This window comes from Pipistrellus hanaki (genome assembly GCF_964339955.1).
Source record: "Pipistrellus hanaki genome assembly, chromosome: 10".
In the NCBI taxonomy this organism is placed as follows: Eukaryota; Metazoa; Chordata; class Mammalia; order Chiroptera; family Vespertilionidae; genus Pipistrellus; species Pipistrellus hanaki.
This window is the reverse complement of record NC_140512.1, coordinates 53,256,095-53,281,882: the sequence shown is the minus strand read 5'-3', so window position 1 is coordinate 53,281,882 and position 25,788 is coordinate 53,256,095. Positions and strand designations below refer to the sequence as shown.

At 50.0% G+C, this 25,788-nt stretch overlaps 1 protein-coding gene across 3 annotated transcripts in view; it reads right to left on the bottom strand.

Moving 5' to 3' along the window:
* PLXNA4 (plexin A4) overlaps positions 1–25,788 on the bottom strand; it is a 402,577-nt gene that overhangs the window by 73,453 nt on the left and 303,336 nt on the right. For all 3 annotated transcript variants that reach the window (XM_084897228.1, XM_084897227.1, XM_084897226.1), the window contains 5 exons: positions 25,555–25,655; positions 13,234–13,357; positions 12,389–12,542; positions 11,052–11,151; positions 8,625–8,739 (listed from right to left, as the gene is read on the bottom strand). In XM_084897228.1, the coding sequence (XP_084753354.1) occupies positions 8,625–8,739; positions 11,052–11,151; positions 12,389–12,542; positions 13,234–13,357; positions 25,555–25,655 (594 nt within the window). The remainder of the gene's footprint in view (positions 1–8,624; positions 8,740–11,051; positions 11,152–12,388; positions 12,543–13,233; positions 13,358–25,554; positions 25,656–25,788) is intronic.

Below are 25,788 nucleotides of genomic sequence, written 5' to 3'. Positions count from 1 at the left end.
GCCATGATTGGAGTGGTCTCAGCTGTCCTTCCTGGTCACCCTGTAGCCTTGCTTCAGTGGGGTGAGGGGCAGAGCCATAAACTGATTCCCTTCCCTGCCTGCACTTTTATCCTGAAGAGCAGGTAGGAGGGAGCAGATACAGCAGTCACTCCTGGGTGTGCATCCAAAGGAACTGAGCAGGGAATCGACTGGTACCTCCCATGCTCAGAGCAGCAAATTCACAAGAGCCAAAAGGTGGGAGCAACCCAACTGCCCATCACTGCAAGAGTGGGTGAACAAAATGTGATGTATAATATGATGGATTATTATTTCACCTAAAAAAGGAAGGGGATTTTAACACACGCTACAACATGACTGAATCTTGAAAACACTATACTAAGTCAGTGGTCTGTAAACTCATTAGTCAAAAGAGCCAAATACCAACAGTACAATAATTGAAATTTCTTTTGAGAGTGAAATTTTTTAAACTTAAACTATATAGATAGATACATTATTATTAATTTAATTAGGGTCCTCCTAAGCTGGCATTTGCTAAAAACTTAAGGGGCCAAAGAGCCGCATGTATCTTGCGAGCCGCAGTTTGCCGACCACTGTCCATGAAACAAGTCAGTCACAGTCTGTGAAACAGTGGGACAAATATTACACAATTCCACCCCTATGAGGTCCCTAGAGTTCTTAAGTTCACAGACACAGAAAGCAAAATGGTGGATTCTGGGGGATGGGGAAATGGAGAGTTCTTGTTTAAGGTACAGAGTTCAGCTGGGGAAGATGAAAAAGTTCTGGAGGTGGATGGTGAATAACGACGTGAATACACCTAATGGCACTAAACTGCACCCTTAAAACCAGCTAAGATGGTAAATTTAGCATGTATATTTTACCACCTTTAAAGGGGAGCAGCAGGGAGACAGGCAGTGGAGGGGTTGGGGGGCTGAACCAGCACAAGGCCCTGAGGCCCACATAGAGAGAGAGTCTTAGTAGCTCCATCCTGGGCCCCTATCTCAACTGCCATCCCCGCAGTCCCCCCAGTAAGATGAGAGTGCAGGGCACGAAAGACAAGAGCAGGTTTGTAAAAAGGATGATGCTCAGGACTGAAACGGGACTTGTTGGAGAATCAGGAGGGACAATCTCTTGAGCTGAGGGTCCAGGCCAATCCTGACTCCCCTCTCCACTCTACTCCTGAGCAGCCCTCCTCCCCTAGAGCATGTGCGAGCCTGGCCTTCCTCCTGCTCCATCCACATCTGCATGGGAGAGTCTGGCTGCATCTGGAGTTGGAGCAGCAGTGCTGGACTCTCACCTCCATGTCCCACAGCAAAACCTTGCCGCTCGTGAATAGTACACTGAGGGTGTCTAGAGCTTCACAGTCTTTAGAACCAACCTAAGGGATTCCTCTACTTTGCAAAGGAGAAACCGAGGCAGGGAGAGGAGAAACAATGACTGTGTCAGCCGTGCTGGCAGCTAACAAACTCAGATGCCAATTCACCCCTCTTCCCTCCTCTTAATGAAAGAGGTCAGTTCCTACCGGTGGGTGGGACCACCTCAGGATGGGGTGGTGGGCCAGCAAGGATCTCCCTGAGACCAGCAGGACTGGGGAGCTTGGAGGAGGCCTGGAACCTTGCCTGGGGGCACACTGATTCAAGTCCAGGAGACAGGCTAAAGCACAAGCTCTCTCCCCCTGTGAGACTCTCACTGAGGCTTGTTATGAGTTCTCTAATGAGTCCTGATTGTCAGTGGCCCCATAAAGCCTTAGTTTGCATATAAAAAGGTTGGCAGCTCTGAGAGTAAGTTCATTAATAATAATTGGAGAGGCCCAGGGCTGGGCTGGGCCCACTTTCCTCTGGCGGCACTGCTGATTGACCCTGGTATCCCTCCTAATTGAAATGTAATGTGGCAAGTTTTTCCTAGGCAACAGGCATGAAGGGACCGCCACCACACTGCCCCTTCCTCCCACTCCAGCTCCCTGATCCTGCCCTGCCTCATGCAGAGATCCCAGGACAGACCACCCCGAGGTCTAATGCTCCTGGGAACTTCAAAGAAACCTCCATGTTTCTCACGACTCCTGTCTGAAGCCCACTGTCTGGGAGCTCAGGTCGGCCACATCTGTCCTCACCTTGGAGCTTCCTTAACTAGAAAGAGCCGAGTTGGGGAACCAGTACAAATCTGCCTCCCTCCTGCTATTGTCTCAGCCAATCATTGCTTGGTTTAACGAGGCATGAGGATTAACCACTCCTCTTCCAAAGGGCATTTGGGGGAGTCCGTGAGCTGCCATACATAAAGTGGCTGGCATGGAGCGAGGGAGCAGTCAACAAGTGTTTGTTCCTTCCTCATCTTTGTCTCTCAATTCAGGCTGCACCTTGGCCCTCCATCAACTCTCTTTTCCCACCGCATTTTTGAAGGATCCCTCTCCCCTGCTCCAGCCTGTGTGTTTTCCACACACCCCATCCTCCTGCTACCCAGCTTATTCCACCCTTCTTGGCTTCAGATCTGAAGTGGAGTGTGACAAGTGTCCCAAACACAAGGGGAACAGGTAGGGGGGTTCCAGCTCTGACCACTGCTCTCCTAACAGCTGGGGACTCCTCTGGAAGGTGACATCCTGAAGCTGCATGTTGTACATGCTCTGAGGCACACCTCCACCAGACAGACAACCAAGTGACTCAAGCAAGTCCCTCAGACCCTGTGGGGCTGGCTTGGATTAGATGATTTTTATGGTTCCAGTTCTATTACTAACCCAATAGATAATCTGGGACAATCATATAACCTTCCAGAAGCTCAGTTTTGCCATCTCTAAAATGGGGATAACCATGCCTGCTGCACTAGCTCAAAGTGTGGTTTTCTAAACACTGACCAACTGAATGGTTGCTGGAAGGGTTGGGGGCTTATGGGGCAGGAGCGCCTCCTGGAAGTGGCTATTCACTTACCATGAGTATTTTAATATTATAGTAAATGGTATAATGCAATTGGTACCATGGTACAGGCAGGTAGACAGAGTATGATGTTATGATTCCAGTGAACATGGTTAACATGGAACAAGGGGTATAAGGATTCAGTCCAATGTACATTCTGCCACCTCCATCCCCTGACACAAATGTTCCCATGTGCTTTCTTGTTTCATAGCACAACACATATGATCCCCCCATTGGTGTTTACGATAAAGAAACTCAGGACATCAGTTACCTACTCCGTTCTGTTCCCACAATGACAGTGAACAAAAGCACTTAGCCCTGCTCATCTGACTTTCGTCCCAGATGATTATCCAGCCCCCACCTGGAATTCCTCAAACATACTAGTACTTCCTTCTCTTTTCAAGAAATATATTTCTTTGAATAATCCTTTGAAAAGGCCAGCTCCCTCTCAGAGGGTGGGAGATACCTGCATTTAGCAAGATGGTTTGGAGGCAAACACATGCATACCCTGAGAATGAGATCCCCTCTGAGGCTGTTTTGCCTGTGGCTACATTCTGCAGTTGTAAGAATGGACTGGGGGTGGGGAGTGGCAGTGGCTTGAGGCACAAGGAAACCTTCAATGTGTTGGCTTGCAGGAGGCGGCTCTGTTGGCTCCAGGTCACTTGTCCAGCCCTGTGCATATTGTGGTCTCCACTGCTAATTGAGAAGGAACGCCAAGGAAAAGTATGAAAGCAAAAAGGATGCTTCCCAGCCTACCATGTCCAGCATGTCAATGGCTGCTTTAGATGAGGTCTCATTGCATATTTAAATAATTGAACAAGGGCATAAAGACTGCTGCTGAGCTGGGAGGGAAAGGCTGCCTTCAGGGCTGGTGCTGCCTGTGGAGGGGCGGAAGGCTATGGATTTACAGCCCCTGGTGTGATTACAAGATAGGGGCTCTCATCTCCTGGTTGTTGTCACAGCAGGATTGGGGGACTGTGGTGCTATGGGGGGGGGGGGGGGAGAGCTGAGCTGGGGCAGCACCGAGGGGCAGCTAAGAAATAAGCGATTTGTAGGTCACCTTTCCCTTCCATGTCACCTCAACCCCCATCAATTCCAAAGGCAAGCCAACCCCCCAAATTTACACTCACCTTCTCAGCCCCGTGATGCCCAATACAAAAATGTAACGCACCATATATTTTCTTGCTGTTCCCCAAGTTCATAATGCCATTAGCATGATCTACGATGGGCCGGTTTATGGAGAAAGCAAAGTAATAATACAGAAAGGAAATACCCATAACCTTAAGGGGGGAGGGGCAGACGAGATTGATGGAAAGTGCAATTGTCTGGAGAAATGGCAACCCAGTAATGGAATACCTGGAGTGGGGGCTGCACACTGATTGGAAGCAAGTGCTTTAGCTGCGTTTGGCTGTGTTTTTCTCAAAAGAGGGTGAAGGGCATGGCAAAGTGGTTTTGTTCCTTTGGGTTGGGTCCCAGGAATGGCTCCTCTGCAAGGACTCCCCTGAGTCCTGTGCGGAGGTGAGTGCCTTTGGCCGCCCTGAGCGCACAGGGCTCATCTCAGCACCAGGAGCAAGCAGCAGCCCAGGGGTTGGCACTGTCTTCTGTCCCAGAGAGGACCGGCCCCTGGGATAGCAGATTTCCTGATATCTGTTCTGGGTATGGATGTCCTCTCAGGGGCAGTGGGGCTGTCAGGGAGGTTGGGAGAGCCTTTCAAGCACAGCTTTGGAAATCAAATAGAATTCATTTAGCCTCTTCTGATCATACAACTGTTCTCTGGAGTAAACTCTGCTTGAACTTCAAGATGAGAGGGGCTACGGGAATCTCCTCTGAGCCCGGGGCCCCGTGGGCCCGATGTGCTCTGCCTTCCTGGCAAAGACCATCCAGCTGCAGCTCACTCTGCTTTTCAGTTTAGGTGAGAAATAACAGTAAACGAGTCCATTGCAGACACATTTTTGTCAATGAATTTGCTTTTTTCCGTGGATACTCACCTTTGCTTCCTACAGATTGCTGCTATTAAGTGTGTGGGCCTGATGGGGGGTTCAGGTTAGCAGGGGGAGAGGCCTGGGAATGTCAAAGCCACTTGGGGGCCAGTGACTTCTCCCATTAGGTAGAGGGGAGGGGAGGGTCTGGTCACAGCTCCCAGTGAAAGGCCATTCCATGGGCAGCGAGGAGTTTCAATGGGTACTGGGGAACAGGACTGAGAACAGGAAGACCCTCTCATCCACCTCAGTTCTCCCTTGCCTCCCTCTCCCTTCTCTCTTTGGTGCACAGGATCTGGCTGCTGATCTAAAGACCCAGGGTGGCTATCACAATGCCATCATTAGTTGAAACACAATCATTCCCTTTAACTGGAATACAGTTACCACAAAGGACATATGTTACTGGTCATTCTACTTGTAATCATTGTAATTATGCTAGAATACATGCCATTAATATAATAACAACAATGATTGACCAATTGTCCGTTCCGGACCCATAACTTCACCTGAATGCACTCTTTGTTCAGGAAATAATAAAGGTAATTCAACATCCCCGGTGACAGTCAACAAAGCCAGTATTGGAAGATGCACAGAGGAAAGCCTTCTGAGAGTTCAGGATGGGGCTGGGTAGATGAAAAGGCACCTGGCAGCATCCCCGATGGCCAACAAAAGGACCCTGTCTGGATCCCCGCACTTCAACGTTAAAAGGAAATGAACACCCAGGCATTTCCACAGGAACCACTGGACTTGGGTCTCCCTTTCATCCAGGAGGGTAGTCTGCACCTGGATGCCCTGGGGGCTGCAGGCCCGAGGCTGATGGAGTCTCTGTTGGTAGCACTGGGAGACCTAAGCCTGCACTGGAATGCTCACCCAATAAGACCATTTTGTGGGATGGGTTTCACCTAGATGCTTTCCAGCTAATTTCCACCTCCTATTATAGATCCTGTGACCAGCAGCTCTTTGTCTAAATACAGATTTGCAGATCTCTTATATACCTCTAAGTCTCCCACAATGCCTTGCATGTGGGACATGCTCTGGAGCTGGGTAATGAAGGATGAATGGTGTTGCCCAGCAAGGGCTTAGAGTGCCATGCTGTGGACAAGCTTTCCCCCAGCCACAGAGAAGGGACACTTATATCAGGTGCTTCCACAGAATCACCTTTCAAATGTCTGATTTTCTTTATTAACCCTTATTCTGGCTATGATTTCTTCCCAGAACAAAAATATGGAAAACAAAACTGCAACATAAAAAAAAAAAAAAAATCACCATATTTCCATTAGTAGCCAGGGGCTTTCTTTTAAATTTGAGGACAATAACCTCCTTCCACTGACCCAAAATAGCTAGACCAGTCGACAGTCTACAGATATTTATCAACTTCTTTCCGTTTGGTGCATTCTCTAGGAAGATGCTGCTCCAATGACAATCATGAGGTGGTCAATGTGGCCTCTCTTCTCTATATTATGTTCCAAATGGTCCTCATATTGAGCTGAATAGAAGGTAGCCTGCAAGCCTGGACCAGAAGCACATCCTTAATGTTTCCTTCTCTGAAAATAAATTTCCAATAAAAAGAGGAGCCAAAGTCAATGTCATTCAATAATGTGTAAGGGAGGCATGGCCATTCCAAGTGTGCTGCCAGGCTCACCATAAACAGCTCGAGTGAAATAGGAAGAGCTGAGGGTCGACCTGTAGGTCAGTCCATCTCCACACCCCTCCATGGTCACATACCGCAGGCCTCTCCCTCTCCTGGGCGTCCTGGCACCAAGTCCTCTGAAGTGCCCTGAATCCCCAGCAGCCTTTGCCAGTCTCAAGTGCATACAGGCGGTGTGCCTGCCTGGCAACCTGAGTCCTTGAAGACTTGTTCTTTTGTAGGGATCCTTGCACTGCCCTGGGAAACATGGTGGGCTCTGTTTTATTCTCTCCTAGTTCCTTCCTCTTTCTGAGCAGCATATGCAAGTCCCTTTTATATATTTAAACGAAAGAAACTTGGGATGAGAGCAGCAAATGAGAAAGAAAAAGCAGAGATTTGAAAACCTGCTTCAAAGTAATTAAGTGATTAGGGGCCTTTGAAATCCACCAGATAGCTCAAATGTCTCTGCTTTCATTTCCTTCCAGGGCCTCTCCACATGGGAAGCATCTCTGGAAGTGGGGAGAGGTGGAAAGCCTGTGTCTCTGCTCCCATCCAGAAACGTGCAGGATTCTGACCCAAATAAGAGGTTGCTTCCTAGGCTCTCAGCACCTGGTCTTGGTGGGTGAACCAACCCTTTGCTCCTGACCCCATGCCCAAAGATAAAGGCCCAGGATCGACACAACCCAACTTTTTATCAGGTTCTTTATGCCAAGGTGGACCCCGTTGGCTGTTAATCCATATGTTGTGTCCTATTAGCTTTAGATCCATTGAGTCTTAGTTAAAGAGCAGAAAATGGACACAAACATTAGATTCATACCCTACTTAAAGCCAAGATGTAACCTCTTTCCTCCTTCACTCTATAAAGGGACAACCTTTGTCTGGGTCTCTTCTGGATCAGGAATCCAGAGCAACCATTGCCAGCCACAGACAAACCCCATTGTATGGGGGGAGACGGGGAGGAGGATGGGCTTATGTCTGGGGGCTCCCACAACCTCTTCTTCTGTGTGTCTATGCTAGGGGTGTCAAACTCAATCAGAGAAGGGGCCAAAATCTAAAATCCAGCCTAAATCGCGGGCTGAATGGTTTACTGAACAGTCATAAACTGACAATGTCATAAACTGACAGCGGAGTGCAGTGATGACAGCGCGGTGCGGGCCACATTGCAAGGCCTGGCAGGCTGGATTTGGCCCAAGGGCCTTGTGTTTGACATGTGTGGTCTATGCATATTCTAAATCACAGCATTCTAAAGTAATCTCTCTGTTCAGAACCACTGGCCCAGTGGCAGGAGTCACACAAGCACCATCCGTTTGAACAATAGCAGACTTTTGCAAAGTGTTTTTATACCTGTTATCTTTGAGGTCCTTGCTCACACACTTACATTTTAAGAAAGGTCACAAACAATAGAGGCACAGAGTATTTCTAGTGATGAATTGTTTTCAAGGATAAGAATAAGGATTAGGAGGGGAAAGAGACATAACATGTTAGCCATGAGGCCCGACTCCGTCTCCTGATTCCCAAACTGGCCTGTGCGGTGGAAGCACAGAGTACCCTGCCCCAACCAGATGTTCTCACCCAGCTGGCTGGGAGACTTGGCCTTTCTAATAGCTTTGCAGGTGATGCTGATGCCGCTGGTCTGGGGAACACAATTTGAGAACCACTGCTCTGAGTAAGGAGACCATCCTTTCATTCTCTATCTCTCTTCATTTTATTACATTAAAAAAAACAAAACAAAACAAAAAACCTCTCTCAGTTCTGCTCTGTGCAGTGCTCTGAGGAATCTGTGCACAATTTCGTTGTGTGCTTACAATTATTTCCAGGACACACACATACTCATTTCTCTGGACTTGTTCTAGAACTCACCTGCTGGAGCAACCTGAGACCTGAATACACCTCTGTCTGGAACTGAACCTCTAGGACTGACCCTGAGCCCCTGGATCCCAGTGCAGAGCTTTGCTTATTACTGCTTTCATAACGTGGTCCCTTAAGATTGATTAGAGGCTGGGGACAAGCGGGGGATCCTGCAGGTTTTGCCTTTGTTTTCTCTCCTTAAGGGAAGGCCTGCCTGTGTGTTCCCTGCTACAAGCAAGCAGTACCCTCCACTCTGGCTTCCGGGCCTACCTCAGGCAGCTTCACTCGGCCTTCCTGGAAGGAGCAAGTCTTGGGGTCGTGGGTGCAGACGTGTCGGTATTTACACCAGTGGCAGCGGAATGGGCTCTCCACACAAGATAGGCACCTGGGCACAGAAGAGGAAGAGGCATAGATCAGAGAACCTGGGTGAATCCAAAATAGAGGTCCTTCTAAACTCTAGGGTGGAGGAAAACATTTTTTAGTAGTAAGAGAACCCACCCTCACATACTGAGGAAGAACAAACTTTATAGAAACCCACCCCTTTTCTCTTTAAGTCCTCAGGCAGCCAAGAATCTCTGGCTTCCTCCCTTTCACTCATGTAGTTGACAACCTTGGTCCCCAAGAGCCTCAACAACCACCTTCCATTTCTATAGCATGGCACCCGCTTTTGCTGAATTGGGGAATAGTAAGCCTGGAGGAGAGGGGCTTATCCAGAGAGCCCATGAAATTTAGAGCAAACAAAGAAATTGAATTTTAGTTCAAATTGGCTCCAGGCTCTCTCTCGGCTGACTAGCACCCATATGGACCCTCCCACCTCCCTGGCAAAAGCAGGTTGTCCTCAGTGGGATGGAAACCCCACCTCTACACTTCACCCTCAGGAAACAAAGGCAACTTTATAGAAGTTCCTTCCTGCTTAAAACCCCAACATGATTCCCTCTTCCAAAGCGTAAATCCCAAATGCCTTGCCTCCCTGGTGTCCAGGTCCATGGCCCACCGGTGTTGGGTGCTTCGGCCATGCCAGGCTCCATCCTTCTACCTGGAGTACCACTTTCTCTTCCTCCTATTGGCCAACCCTCCTCTTGTTTTGACCAATGGTCAGACTGGACCCTCATTCCACCAAGCCCTTTGTTTATGTCTCCGGGCAGTCCTGGCCTTGTGTTATATTTTGCTTATTCACTGTCCAGTCCATCCACTAGTCCACTAGGCGTGACTGCTGGAGGGCAAGGATCGAGTCTTTGGTCTTACTAATTTTTGATTACCTGTCTGAAGAGTAACACATTGCCTTGCACATAGCACATGCTTACACTCATGTTGTGGATGGCATGGAAATTCACACATGATTTACTTACTGCTCTGCTTTCTTACAGGGGATAAAGGGGAGTGATAAAGCCATGAGAAGTCCTATGGCAAGAGGCAGACAAAGAACCCAGACAAAGAAACACTTGTTTTTGGCTGGAAGGACTGGCTGCCTCTTACTAGTATTTGGGGCCCCAAAGAGAGCCAAGCTCAGGTTCAATGGCTGCCGTAATCAGATGGTGAAACCCTAAAATTCCACCTGTCCCCCAAATGTCTTTGGTTATGTGAAGTAGCTTGTCCTATATGGAGAGGAAAATAGAACGGCATTTTTAAAACAAGCAGGGTTTTCAAACTGATCTCAATGGAACCCAGGGGTTCCACAGAGCTTCTTTGGGACTGTGTGAGGAAACAGACATGTGGATTTCCTAAAGAGAGGTCTTCAGGCCCCCTCAATGCTCAACCATAGCAGTTCCTACTTACACCTATTATGTTTATTGGGGTTTCCACCTAATTTTGGTTGGAGAAAGGTTTCTATGGTGAAAAAAACAAAAACAAAACAAAACAAAACAAAAAAACCCCACGACTTGTACCTTTTCCAACTCCATCATCTTAGGAAGGAAGTAATAATATAACAGCAAAAATTTGAGAGTGCCCAATGAATGGGCCAGACAGGGTTCTAACTGCTCTCCTGGTCCCAGTTTTTCCAGCCATTGCAGCTGTTTTGTGGGCCAGGCAGGCCGAGGGGCAGGACAGCAACCAGCACCGTCCCCACCAGCGACTGTTCTGCAGGGACAGTGCTCTTGTCATGTTGGCGGTTCAACATTTGGGTGACATCCCTAGAAAAACTACTACTTCCCCATTCCAGAGGACACTAGGGCACAGAGAGACTACGTTTCCAGCTGGTCTGACTTTGAGCTTGAGCCTCTGCCCCTCACCTGCCCTTGGGAAGGGAGGCTGTACCAAACAAGACCCCAGGGCAAAGCCCCAGCCTGTATCCTGACCCAGCCTGAGCACCCTGTGCAGAGCTGAGCAGGAAGTGACTTGTTGGACTACCGCCCTCCCAGACATAGGGCTTCCTCCCTAGTCAGACCCCTCCTCTCTCCAGGCTTCAGGTGAGATGTGCCCCCTCCTCAACAGATGGGGGAAGTGCAAAAGGTGAGACAGAGTTTTGCCAGAGAAGATGTATAGGAGAGGGATCAGGAGCTCTCCATCCAGCAGGGTCCACTCTTTTTCCACGAATCCCATGGGTACCAGCAGAGAGGCCTGCCAGCTTCTGGGATGAAGGAGGCCTCCTTGCAGGGTCCCTATATAGGAGCTCATTGGGAATGGTGGTAGGTTTTTCTATTTCTGGATGAACCTTGACCCCAGGAACAGGGAGCTGGGTGAGGCTGGGGCACTTACGAATTGTGGACGCTGCAGTTGTAGAAGACAAAGCTGGTGCTGGCAAAGGTCATGCCTGTCTCCTTTGACTTGAGCTGCAACTGGACGACATGGTGGTCCCCTGTGGGGCAGAGCCGGCACAAGGTCAGGGGGAGGGCAAGGCCCTGTGTCGGGGTCACACTGACAGCTATGCACCCTGGGAAAGGAGAGCCTGCTGAACATGAGGTGTGCTCCCTGCTCTAACCATTCTGAATCAGCAGGCCCAGACGCAGGACAACCCCAAAAGCAGCTGAAGACAATGGTTCTGGTTTATTTCTCTTCCCACACTGTACTTCTGGCACCCACTCTGCATTTGCCCATCAGCTTCATAATTCTCTCTCTCTCTCTCTCTCTCTCTCTCTCTCTCTCTCTCTCTCACAGGAATTTGAATGTGCATTTATTCACATGCATGAGGTCCATGCCAGACTCACGAGTTACAAACACATTGATTAGCCACCAGGAGAAATGTGTCGCCACTCACTAATGCTACCACAAAACACGAGAGGACTTTTCCTGTGTGTGTGTATGTGTGTGTGTGTGTGTGTGTGTGTGTGTGTGTGCACTTGCATCTCTGTGAAGAGAAACCCTGTCCCAATGCCCCTCCTCAGGTGTGCTCAGGGCTCCACTCAGGCGGGCGGCCCTGGGATCCTCAGCTGGCGCCAGGGAGGAGCTAGAGCCCATGTTTAATTCACAGCCCTGACCCCAGGCCCCCACTTCCAGCCTGGTCCTGTGCTTCCCCGAGAGCCTCATTAATCAATCAACTCGGAACAAGTGTGACAAGCCCAAATGGGAGGGCCAACGTGGAATCAATCTGCCCTGCAGGGTCTGTCCCTCACCAGCACTGGGCCTCTGTCCACCCCGTCCCTCCCAGTGCAGCTGGCCACCAACAGGCCGCTCTGGGAAGGCAGGGCAAGGTGGGGGTGCAGAGACCCAGCAGTGTGGGCAGGGGGCAAGGAGCCAGATGACCCTCCCACCCCTTCCTCCACTACCCCTCCAGGACAGCCCTCTCACATTCCAGCACAACCTTGAACTCAACCAGATTGCTGCCCTGATACCACCTTCTGCAGCTGCTCTCACTGAGCATGAGCTTGACTGTTGGATGCTCACCTGGTTTCAATAGTCAATTCCAAGGGCAGAGAATGGCATCTCATCTCTCTCTTCCTGTAACATATCCACCAACCCACACCCCTTCCTCTGACCCTCCCTTGCTGAAGGCTCCCTCAGCCCCCCACCCCCTGCCCACTACCACATCTGTCCTGAGTTCTCAGCCAGGCAGGGGGAAGCCATGCCACCTAGCTCTGCCTCCAGGGACCACTCACCATTCTCCGTGATTATCCGGGGCACCTCCTTGGCCGCCGGGGAGTAGCACTGGATCTGATTGCCTACCACCAGCCCATCCATCTCTGACAGGTCCTCAAACGTGCAGTTGACACCAGCTGACAGCTCCGGGACATTGTATGTCTCCAGGACCAGCTGTGAACAGCCCAGCAGAGGAAGAGGAGAGTGAAATGGGGAAAAGAAGAGCATGGCATAAAGGAGGAAATAGAGAGAGCAAGAGAGACCAGAGAGAAAGAAAAGAGAAAAACATAAGGCAATATTGATATAGAGAAGAGATCCAATTTATTACAAGAGCATACAGAGAAGGTGGTGGGAGGATAAAAGAAGCGTCATTACATTTGAATGGATTTGGACCCAGGAAACGAATGCTTCTGGATTTGCATGCTATAAAAAAGATGGACAGATGGAGGTACCTCTGGTCAAGCACCTTTTCCATTATTCCAGAGTTTGGAAAAATGACAATGCCAACCACCAAGTGCCCAGTGCACCAACGCAGAGCCATCATATCCCTGTCTCCCTCTGCACACACATCCTTCCCATCTTACAGTCAAAGATAGTGTTCCCCAAACCCTCCCTCTCTCGGTCACCCTTTGGATCATTGTTGTAATCACAGTTTTCCTTGTCTTTGTGCCTATTATACATACAGCCTCTTCCCCAATATCAGTATTTCTCTGCCTGCCCTCTCCCAGTCACAAGGACACTATCTGTAACATTTGGTCCTGCTCTCAGACCACACTGCTGGCCAGGTTGGGCCCAGGCCTCGCGAAGGGCATGGGGCTGTGGCCCTTTTTGGTGGGGAGAAGGTTCCTGGTCTTACTGCCCTTACCAGGACATTGTACTGAGAAACAGAGATGTTGCTGGGATGGACGGTCAACCGGACACACTGCTTCATCTCAGAGGCAAACCTGTGGGGCTCTCGGGACCGCTCACAGCGCTCCTTCCGGGTGCACCTGTGGGGAGACCAACGAGGGGCTCAGGAGAAGGTGCCTGGTCCGAGGAGAGGCTGACACAGAGGCCAGTCATCACCAATGGCTCCCAAGGTCTGTCCAAACTCATCATATGACCCTTTTGGTTCTTTCCTCCAGCCTGTCCTCCCCATCATGCCCGAATTTGAAAAAGATGGAAATTCTTATAACCATTTGCCAAAAGCAAAGACTTGGGAGTCATCCTAAAGTCCCCTCACCTCCTCCCCACTCACAGTCCCAAAGTCCCCTCTAGTCCACCTCCCTCCACATCCTTGGCCTTGTCACTCTCCCCACTCTTTAGGCAAACTAGACTTACCTGTCCACTGTATAATATACTCTTTCAGACCTTTCTGTCTTCGTGTACGTCAGTTTGTCTGTCTGAGTAGCCCTCTCCCCAATTTCCCCCCCATCCAACATCTACCCACCCTTCCAGGTTCAACCATTGTGCACCTGCAAGCCCCCACCTGCCCCACACCAGGCAAAGCTAAAAGCACTTTGGAGTTTCCTATCAAACTTTGTAGATTATACGACAATTACTGGGCTGAGTGCAGCCCTCACCTGCCAAGCTCGAGCTGCTCAGAGAGAAACAGCACTGACTTCTTCTAGAATCCTCTGTATCCTCATGCCCAGCAGACAGAGGTAAATGCCAGTGGGAGGAAGAGGGAAGGGAGGATCAAAGGAGCAGAGGCACCAGTTCAAAGTGTGCTCTGGAGCCCAGCTGCCTTGGATCAGAATCCCAACTCCACGGCTGGGGTCAGGGGTGGGTTGGTGGAGGGAACTGCCACAGAAGGTCTGCTGCTATTGCTTAGTGTCTGTTCAAAGTGGGCTGAGTCACAGGTAGACCCCATCCAGGGTGACCTGGATCTTTCTATCTTAACTGATGGGACCTTGTGAATGATGCACATAGCAGTCATGGCCCTCCCGCAACTGCGCTTGTCACATGGGGAAGGCGCTTTAGGCTCTCCGCTGGAGCAGGCCTTCCCCCCTCCCAGAGGGAGTTCCCTGCAGGGCCGCATCGGGCTTCTGGGAACAGCATTTGATCCAAGTCAGGCCAGCCTTGTGGATGTGTGGCTTTGCTGAGCGGCCAGGATTTGGAAACTCTGGACTACTGACCCTGCTGTGGGGGGAGGGAAAGAGGGTCCTCAGGGAGAACAGCAGGTCGGCAGTCCTAGTGGCTGGTCTCCACGGTGAAAGAGAATAGACTCTGTAGAGGGAGGTGGATGTCGGGGGCTATTTCAGGGCAGGTGGGCACTGGTCCGGGTTTTAGTGGGAAATGGAACATCCGGGGATATAGAACCCATGTGGGAAGGAGAAATTGAGGAGAGAACACCTGCTTCAAGAAGCAGACATGTGAGGTGTGGGGTAAAAGATGAGGAAAGACAGGCACCTGGGCACCTGAGCTGCTCTCAGGGTGACTCTCAGGCACAGAGGAAAGCTTGTTGTTGGTGGTGAGGGGGCTCTCCTCCAGTCTCAGACAGGGAAGAAAACACATTGGCCTCAGTGAGAAGAAAGGCCTAACAGTGGAGAGTCTGAGAGGTGAATTTAGCAAACAAAGGAGAAGCCACTGAATGGGGAGGACTAAAGAAAGAAGGGACAAAAAGGATGGCTTAGAATAGATGGGATGTGTACTGTGGAAGGGAAAAACACAGTTCTAAGTAATACAGTCCCAGCTAGAAGACACCAAATGCTTATTAGGCCCCGTGATAAGGGGCTTTCAGTCCATGTTGCTTAAGTCCCTTAATGATGCTGTGAAGTAGGTAACATTTTAGACCCCCACCTTGCAGATGGAGAACCTGCAGAGGATGGTAAGTCACTTGTCCAAGGTCACCAGCTAATTGGAGATTCCATATGTGAACCCAGATGAACTGGGGTCTGCACTTTTTTATGTTTGTTTGTTTTGTTAATCCTCACCTGAGGATATTTTCCCATTGATTTTTGGGGAGAGTGGAAGGGAGAGGGAAAGACAGAGAGAAAGATCAATGTGAGAGAAATACATCAATTGGTTGCCTCCTGCATGAGACCCTATCAAGGCCCAGGCCAAGGAGGAGTCTGCAACCAAGGTACTTGCCCTTGATCAGAATTGAACCCAAGACGTTTTGGTCTGTAGGCTGATGCTCTATTCACTGAGCCAAACTGGCCAGTACTGGAGTCTGCACTCTTAACCACCATGCTTGACCTCCCCTATGATCCTAGACTAAGAGTTGAGGGACAGACCCCTTGCTGCACACTGAACCCACTTTCCGTGCCAGCTTGATGCTCCTTTTGTGCACTTTGGGCAATTAAAAGTTGCCCTTCAGTCTTCTCCAGGCTGCTCGCTGTTTTGCCTGCCACTAAGAAGCAGCACTTGGAATATTACTGGGACTTGGGCTCTCCAGGACCTTTCAGGACTTCCATCCCAAGAGTGAAAGGTCAGACATGAGCGTGGTTGTCTCCATGGTACTCCCAGGCTGCTCTAGTGGACCCATGGCAACAAGGGCGTCTGCCTAAAAGTCTCAGAATTTAATTTACCAGCTTCTCAGGGAGGACTTCATTACCTCCAGCCATTAAGCTAATGTTATGGACTTTTCCAGAGTGTCTGCACTGACATCGCTATTAACAGTGTTATTACACCCATTAGCGGCAGACTCGGAGAGCCGGTACAGGCTTAAATTATTCACTGACTCCCCAACTTTGAAGTTCTTATTTCTGAGAGCAATCAGTAGGTCTGAAAAATGTCTTTGATTAAATTATGAAGAGAAGGGAAAATAAGGCTGCTTTTAGGCCAAGCAACACCTGGACTGACCAAATAGAGATCCAGTTCTCTCTTTCAGAGGTACAAAGAAACCTGGTCGGGGACCTCAAGACAAGTTCACATGGCTGAATCCTGCCATGCTCCTGGGAACCCCAAAATGAACTACTCATCATCTGCCCCAGATTTAGATCTCCAGGGAAGCTACCTATAGCTTACAATTTGTAACATCCCTTCCAACTGTGTAATCTTGAGCAAATTACCTAACCTTTCGGTGCCTTGGTTTTATCATCTGTAAAATGGGACAAATTGGTACCCTACCTACTAGGGTTCTTATAAGGCTTGAAAGATTATGCAAGTACAGCATTGAGAACATGGCATAGCTCATACATAATGAGCCCACAATACGTGTTAGCTAGTATTATTATCCCATCTCTTCTCTCTTTCTCATCCAACCCCACCAATCTTTTCTAAGACTTGGCCCTGGGGCAAATCAAAGACAGAAAGATAGGGATAGCTATGCAGTATCCTTCTTATTGAGGTAGAAGGAGCCCCAGAGCTCAGGAGGAAGGGAAGGGAGAGAGGGTGGTGGGCTGGCTGTAGATCTGCCTTCTCACCAGCTGCCACAGGGTAACAGGAAGTCAGCTCTCAGTGAAAAGAAAAGTTTAGGTCAGTGCCAGGGATGTTTTGACATTTCTACTATCCCTCAGTGCCCACGATGGTAGGGGCTGCAAATGTCCTAGAGCACAGGCAATTGACCTTGGATGTGATGGGATAATGGGAAGGAAGGGATGAATTTCTTCTGAGGTCCATGGGGTCTGTCAGGGGAATGGCCTGCTGCTCTTCCAGGACGGATTTCTCATTAGCCAGGCAAGAGCAAGAACATGTGTAGAGGGTAACTCATGGTTCATAGGGCCAGCTTAGATGTCACCTTCAGCAGGACTTCCTAAATATTCCCTTCAGTTCCGCCATGGGAGTACGCTGAAGGTCGGGGAAGATTCAACTATTTCCCAGGTGTGACAAAAATGTCATAAGGATGCAAAAAGTGAATGCTATCTGTGACTTGAGTTTTTAGACATTCACCCTATCCCACACAGACCCACAGATGACGGGCAAAAAGCAGGCCCCAAGAGGACACTGGGCCCCCAGGATTGGAGTCTGGCCCTGCCAACATTCTCTTATCTCCCTTCCTCATTCCACTTTCTCGGCATAGTCTTTCCAGCCTCAGTTCAAAGGTGCGACAAGCCCTTGGGGACAATGGCCCTGGTCCCTTGGAGGGGCTATTATTCAAGTCAGTGGTTCCAATGAGATTATCCTCTCTAATGAAGCAGCTGCCTCCGCCCTCCCCCTAAGCCTGAACTCGCACTGTCGGGGAATTCCCAGCCAAGTGGAAAATTAAAGGGCAAGGGATGGGGAAGGAAGGGGGTGAGGAGAGGGAAAGGAGTGGTGATTAAGTTCTCCAGAAATTGATTCCTAAATACACTCATAGAGATATTAACTCCCAGTGCTGCCGGCCAAGCAAGTGAATTTCAATTTGGAAACAGGGCAATCTGTGAGTCCAGCCTGGGCCAGCCTCCAGACTGGGGGTTGGTGCTAGTCCACCCACTCACTCCATCCTCTGGCATGAGTCCACCAGTCTGGGTTACCAGAATCTGCTCCCTGCTTCTCCCCACACGACCCTTGAACCTTAGCATTTCAGGTTGGTCATGGCCTGTGCTGAAAGTTAGACCCATTGGTGGGTCTGTGTTTAGATGTGAGGTGTTTGAGCTTCATAGAAAAGATAAGAGGACTTGGGACATTTACTGAAGTAGGAGATTCCAGGGCTCTTTGGTCACTGTCTCCACATCTGGGATCCCTGACGAGGAAAGAGACCAGGTTTTCTAAGATCACTGTCTTTGCTCTCCTCGGGAACTCCCACAGATATGGGACGGGCATCTGTGTGCTCGGAGGAAGCAGACCAGATGGTGAGGGGAACCTTTCTAGGCAGATGGGGGTGTAGGAGGTTTTTTTATATGAAAGTTGTGGACCAGGCAGTCGCTTCAATGTCATGATTCTAGAATCCAGTGACTGACACCCTGATTTCAACCTAGGATTATTCCTGGATAAACCCCAAAACCTAAGACCATGATTAGACTATGGTTGTTCCTCTGTCATTGGCTGCTGGCAACTGACCTCACCACCCTTACTGTGTCTAAAGAGCCAAAGCCAAAGCAGCAGATGCTGGAGTCACCTGCCTCCGGGGCCTCACTTAATGGGTGAGGTCACTATGGCAGGAGGAGGGCACAGGCCCTCACAGAAACCAGCAGGTGTAGGAAGTCAGTGGAGGCCCAAGAGAACTTTTCTGAGCTTCTGTAGCAACCAGGTAGCCCTGTCCCAACCCCATGGTGGACTCTGCCCTGGGTCCCAGGTTGAACAGAGTCATGCCGTGGCTTCCTTTTAGCCACTCCTCAAATGAATGATCCATTGAACACAAGCCCAGGCAGTAGTAACAGGGACCTGGAGAGGTTCTTTCTTTCTGAAAAGAGAAATTACCATTGCCAGAAGAGAAAGTGAAGTGGGGCTGCTTCTCTCTTTGTCAGTAAGTAGTGCTATTCAGACCTGTTTATTTCTATTAAGGATGAGGGTTGGTTAGGAGAGAAGAGGTAGAGAGAAGAGCAGGAGTGGAGGGACAGAGAGAGACAGAGGGCAGAGCAGCAGGAGAAAGCAAAGGCGTGTCACAGCAGGCTGATCCATTATCTTCATAGTCCAGTTGGTAATAAGGAGGCTGCTGTCACATCCAACAATTGCTCTGATGGGCTCTGAAAAACTTTCACACTACACTTTATCCAACAGCCTGGAGCTATTGTGTCTGTTAAAGTCACCATGTCCTCCTGCTTGGTGCAGGGGACACTCTACTCTTTGCAAGGTGGGCCACCCACCTGAAGCGGTCCAGGGTGGCATGACTGAGCAGGGTATGCGGATGCTGGTACATGAGTGTGCATATCTGCACTTGGTATCTCATAGGTAAGCCCAGCCCTTAGGCTGTCCCCGGAGAGCCCAGTGTCTTTAGTCTGGGAGGGACATTCAGAGCCTGGAACGATGGCAGGGCTTGCCTAGCTCCTTTGAGAAGATGGGCTTTTTAACATCATTGGCCATGAAAGCATGTGTTACATGTATATGGGGAGGAAGGGAAGCAGGCAGTGGAGAAGAGAGAAAAAGCAAGTTTAATTTAACCCATACTGTGTATCTATTGAGTCACAGAAAGCAGAATGCTAATATACTAGTAGCTAGTCTGGGACTCTCCTCTGGATCAGGGAAGAGTTTGCTGGGCAGGCATGGATCCTAACAACCTCCCAAGGCTGCATGGACATTCTGCAAACAGCCTTGGAGAGACCACTGACTTGGTAGGTTAGGGTTAAGTAGCCCTGGGACACCAGGCTCTGGGATATGATAAGAAGCAGCTGGGAAGGATTTGCATTTTAGAATCAGTTTGTGCTTTATTAAAGGGACACTCAGCCATGGCTGTGGGATAAGCTGTTCTCTTTGTACTTTCCCAGGTGGCTGATAGCAGCCACACACAGGGCCACTGAAGATGGCCTAAGTGGTATGGCTGTTGGAGTTGTTCAGCAGAAGGGTTCGTCGCTGTGAGTTTGTCCCAACCAGCCAGCCAACCAGCCATAGCCCTCAGTTCTGGGGAGGACAGTGAGGGAGGAGGCCCTGAGATCCGATCCACATACTTTGCTTACTCAGTCATTGAAATTGGGGCTACCTACAGGCTCTGTGATGGGCCTTCATGAACATTGTCTCCCTTAATTTGCATACTGTGGCTGTAACATGGCTCTTTCGTTGCCTTATTATAGCTGAGGAAACTGAACCCAGACTGGGTTTGTCCATAGACAGGTTCTTAGTTTTAACCCATCCTTCTGCCCTGGGTAGCAGCACTTCCCCTTCCCTCCCCTCCCTTCACCTCCCCTCCCTTCTATTTCCTTTGCTCCATGTTGGCAGAAACTATCCTATATGATAAAACCCTAATAAGCAAATCCACTGAATGGTGGAATGACCAGTCACTATAACATGCACTGACCACCAGGGGGCATATGCTCAACACTGGAGCTGCCCCCTGATAGTCATTGTGCTCCCACAGGGGAAGTGTCCCTCAGCCAGAAGCTGGGCTCATGGCTGGTAGGAAAAAAGTTGGAGTCCCCCTCTGAGGCAGTGCTAAGGACCCGGGTGCAGGCTGAGCTGAGGTACCCCTCCCCCCCAAAGCATGAATGTCGTGCACCAGGCCTCTAGTATAAAGAATAAAAGGAATGAATGCTGAGCAGTAACCTGTGCCAACCATCCAGGGAGGGCATTCTTCCAACAGAAGAAACTGCAAGAGGAGAGGTCACCAGGGGGCAAGGGAGAGACTTTATAAAAGCCAATCTTATCTTCCCCTGTTGGTGTCTTGGGTTACGTGAGCCTCCCAGGAGTGACGCTGAGGACCCTTCTTCAGAAAGGTAACGTCTGGGCCAATCGATGTGGCTGGGTCTGCCTGGATCCCGTTACCTGCTGGACTGAGATAGGCTTCTTGGCCTGGGCCTGAGAGAGGAAGATAAAGAGGGGTTGGGGTCCGGCCAAGACTGGTGGTTGGAGGGAAGATTCCAGGCTCCGGACAGGCGAAGGCAAGCTGAGTGGTTGGCATTCCTTTACCTTCATACAAGTCAGAACAGGTAGGTTTAGGCCCAAGATCAATGCCCGGGGAATTAAGGCTCAAGATTCATGGACAAATAAAAACCAAGACTATTGAAGCTATCGTTGCCATTAGACACCAGTCAGCTGGAGGGACTGTGAGAAGGGCCGCAGGGTGACCCTCCGTGCTGCTGGGGCTGGCAGCACTGCTCTTGAAGACAATTGGGGCTGAGTAACCAGAGGGAGGGTTTCAATTACACGAGCATTTCTTAAGCCTGTTTAGTCTGTAACCCACCTGTGCCCTTGTAGTACAAACAGCCCTTTCAGCCATGAGAGCCACCTGCTAAAAGGGGCCCCGCCTTGAACTGTGCATGCTCTAGCGTTCACCTCCTATTCCTGTAAAACTGTCTGTCCCCGTCTCTTTCCCTCTCACTTCTCTTACACACACACACACACACACACACACACACACACACACACACCCCTTGCGTCTTTCCCTTCCCACAGAGTTCCCACCCTCCTATTCCTACAACCATGGGGAGAATTGGCAAAAGTGACAGCTGTCTTGTGACCTGAAGAAGCCCTCATCCTGGTGCTCTGTGCCCTGGTTTTCCTGGCAGGCATGTTCCCTGGGCTCTGTGGCACCCAGCACAGGGTCTCGCTCAGGATATGGGCCTACTAAACGTGCTGATGCTAGTACGGACGGCAACCCACTCCCCCACACCAAGAGCCAGGGCAGAGGTGGTCTCACCTAGTCCCCTGGTACAGAGGGGGCAGGGAAGTGTGAGAGACCTGGGGACAGGTCTGTGGTATGGTCACAGCACTCTCATGATGAGAAAACCCCTGCACTTTTCACCATGCTCCCTTCCTAGCAAAGTGAGGTGCCCAGAGTAAGTGTCTGCAGGCTCTCTGATCCTCCCGACCTCCTGCACCTGCTCTGCTGGCTGCAGCCTCTCTCCCTTCCTGCTCAGCCCATGTCCTCATGCACCTCTGCCACCCAGGACTGTCCAACTGGCATCCATTTAAAATAAAAGAGCGTATATCAGGAGAGGCAATGGCTTTGACCTGAACTTAAGAAGTAGGGAAGCAAGGTCCCTGGGAAGAAAGAGAAGGAGCAGGAGAGGACATTCTGGAGGAAGAAAATGTATATCTCTATGGGTATGGATTACCTGAGTGTTTGCATCTGTCAAAACTTTTTACATTGTACACTTAAGACCTGTGGGTCACACCCTATAAATTTGAGCATTACATCCTAATTGCAAGCATCTTAGAAGACCCAGGGACCTACTCCTCCCCAGCCCTGAAGCCAGGGCTTCTCCTTGGTCATTCACTCGAGTAGGGAGGCCGGGTAGATGTGCTGAGCATCATGTTGGGCAGGTAGCCTTGGCCTAAAGGTGCCTGTGAGCTGCATCCTCTCAGGGGAGTTGGGCTGTACCATATATGTCAGCTCAGCCACCACAGCTCAGTCTCTTCAAGCAACCCGGAGGCCCGAGGTCACAGAGAGCACTTTGGCCAACAGGAGCTTTCACAACATCCTTTATGACCTCGGGTTAACCTCACACCACCGTCCCTGTGAGACATATGGTGCTTCCTCTTTAGAAACTGTGTCTGACACACAGTTTCAGTCGGTCCTCATCATCTGTGGATTCTGTGCTTGTGAACTTGCTTACTTGCTAACATTTGTTATAATCCTCATTTTAATACTGCAGCCTTTTCAAGCTCACTCCCAAACATGAGCAGAGCAGAGAAAAATCTGAGTGGCCACAAGTGGATGCCCCCAGCTGAGGTCCAACAAGGCCACACTGCTGCCCTCTTGTTTCAGCTCTCAGTATAAATGTCGTTGTTTTTGTTTTGTTTTGTTTTGTTTTGCAGCCTATTTAGTGTTATGTTTTTCACATTTTTGTGCCTTTTCTTGGTGATTCGGCTGTTTAAAATGGCTCCCAAGTATCATGATGAAGTCCTACCCAGTAGTCCTAAGTGGGAGAAGGCTAGGGTGCTTCTTATGGAGAAAATAAATGCTTCTTTCAGCCCCAGATTATAGTGCTGTTGGCTGTGAGTTCAAGGTTAATGAAGTAATGTATATTAAATAAGGTGTCTTTAAACAGTAATATACATAAAACATGGTTAGGTACTGATGGGCTGACAAAAATGCTGGCACTGACCGGAGGCTCATAGGAACCTACCTCTGTATTTCTCCTACGAGCAATGATGGTTCAATATTCAGATGCTCAAGTTGACTTTATAGAATACCAGGAGTCATGAGAATCAGCTATTCTCAGCCAAAGCCCCATAGCATGTCTGCCAAAAGTGAGGCTACAATGCACTGATTTCTATGATAGTCCTCCCTTCAGAGTCCAGTGCGCCTTTCAAAAAGCTGCTCCCACAGGGGGTGGGGAGGGGCACTCCTCCAGCAGTGCTGAGGAACAGGCATGGAAGAAGCACTGCCCAGCCTCAGTCTCCTGGGCGCCTGTGGTCCACAAGGCTGTACTGACGTACATGCCAGATTAACAGGCAAGAGGAAGGCAGCAGGAGCATCTACCACCAGAGGAAGGCAGTCAGAGGCTGGGATACTGCTGGGGAGGAAAGGATGCAATTAAAGGAGAGCCATCTGGACAAACAATGGGGATCAACCAAGGTCACAAGAGGCAAGGCCCCCAGGAGCTCTCAGTTCTTCCCCAACTGTGTCAAGATTCCTGTCCCGTCCTCACCTTGCATGTCACACTCTCCACAGTTTCCAGTGCCCTTCCACCCACATGATCTCATCAGATTCTCCTAAGACTCAGGGTCAGGAGTTATCACCTCCAATCCACAGAAGAGGAGCTGGGATGCTGCCCCAGGTGCTGCACAGCTGGGGTGGGGGTGGGGATAGGGGAGTGGACTTCAGACTTGGTGGAAGATGCCCAAAGTTCCTGCCCATGGCTGTTTTATTGAAGCCTCGGTGACAGCAGTCATGCTTGCTTCCCAGCGCAGGCTGGTGGCCTCGTTTATGAACTGTCTGGACTTCACCTTGTCCCTAGTCCACCTGTTTCCTATCTTGACAGGAGGCAGGAAAAATGTTACTAAAGGGGAAACTGAGGCCATGCAGGAAGTAGTTTCTGATGTTTCCTCCCCTCATTCCTGTTTAAACTCAGGTCAGGGGATGGGAGGATGGGTGATGAGCAGCTCAGTGCCGTGTGGGGCTTGGCCACATCATCGGGCAGGATCAAAGCTGACACAGAGACCTGCTTTTGGGTCCCACAGGCATAGGGCGTCAGAGAGGGGCCAGCTCTTCTGATTGCCCTTGAACAGTGCCAGATGTGAGTGCCCATGCCAGCAGCAGCTGAGCCAGCCTCGGCCAAGCAGAAAGCCAGCTGGCCTATAGTCCCGAGGAAGCAATGGGTCTGGAGCCCAGTCCCTTTCTGAGAGGCCTCACTGTGTGAGACAAAGAAGTGACCTCCGTTCTGCCTTCTGAAGTATCATTAGGCCAGCGGTCACCAACCTTTCAGACCTCACGGCCCACAAGTGGCCCAAGTACCACCGGTTGGCAACTGCTGATCTAGGCAGTCTCTTGGGTTGATCAGAGCTGATCTGAATTCTCAGTGCAATCTCTTCCATCCTCTGTCATGAGCCACTCTGGGCTCCACTGCTCCCGGTTACTGTGAACTCTGTATATACTTCGGCACTAGGTCCTGATTGGCTCTGAGTTATGTACATTCCAATGCAGGTCAGTTGTCTCCATTTTCCCCCCGCCACACCACACCTGAGGGATTTCAGAGCTTCCCTTAAAAAGCTCAAGGACTCATTATGCCCAAGACTGTCCCAGTGGTGAATATGCCTGTGTCCTTGGAGAGGATGTGTTAAAATTTAGGGGGGTGTTTCCAACTTTGGAGGTACTCCTGGGTGGGGGCAGGGCAAGATCCTGTCCCGATAGTCATAAAGTTGAGAATGACTGAGTGCGACTAATGAAGCAGGAAGACTAACGTCTTTTCCCTTAGTTTATGGCTCTTTGGTCCAACTCATAGAGCATCAGGTTTCAAGTGCTGACTAGAAGCCTGGGGTTCTAGCAGCAACAGTTTGACTGGGACCCTACTCCATCAGAGTGGGATCCACCTGCTGTTGGTTTCTCCAGTCAGCGATGCCAAGGGTCTTTGGATCCCGTAAGACAGGCCTTCAATCTCCCCACATGTCTAGGTTGTTTGTCTGTACCCTGCATCCCATACTCATTTCATGTACCAGGTTACCCTTTGCCTCCACTGCATACCTTTGCCCTCTTCTCACTTTTATAGAATAAAACGGAATCGGCAAAAACCGTGTACATGGGCAGAGTGTCCAGCCTTGGGACGGGCTTCACAGGTGACCCCAGGCCAGGTGCTCTGGCAGCCAGTTGAGTGCTATGACAAGAGGGAACCACACACTGGAGCTGAACCAGAAGAGTCTCAAGCACCAGAAGATTCAGGGGGTGGTTATCAAAGAATCTGCAAGGTGGATATGAATCATTAAATGGACAGTATGGATCCAGCCCAATGCCTTTTCCCTGCTGTTTAGTCCTGGAATGTCAACCTGGAGTCAAGTCAACATCAGAAATATCCGAACCTCTCCCCAGCCCTCCACTTGATTCCATAGCCTGACCCATCATCATTCCCACACTGCCATTTCTATAGATCTTAGGGGAATTTGGCAATTTAAAGTGAAATCAGAACAAATGAAGAAAGATAACATTCTCAAATGATACAAGGAACAAAGGATCAGCAAAGACAGGGAGAGAAGAGACAAGAGACGTGCTGGGGGAAGTGAGAGGCAGGAGGAAGCTGCGGGCAGTACTCACGTGTTGTGGAGCACACACCAGCCGCAGTGGGGGTCACCCGAGCCAAGGCACTCACTGCAGCTCCGGTACTGACCACAGGACTCCACAGGCACTCTGGTGAGCTGGGACAGGACAACAAGCGAGAGAGTGGTCAAGGTTTTGCAGGACACTCAGGAGTTCCCCAGAAAGAGGCTGCATTCTATCAGGTGTACCACCCAAAACGGTGCAGGAGCATGAAGGGTCCAGAGCCCCTGA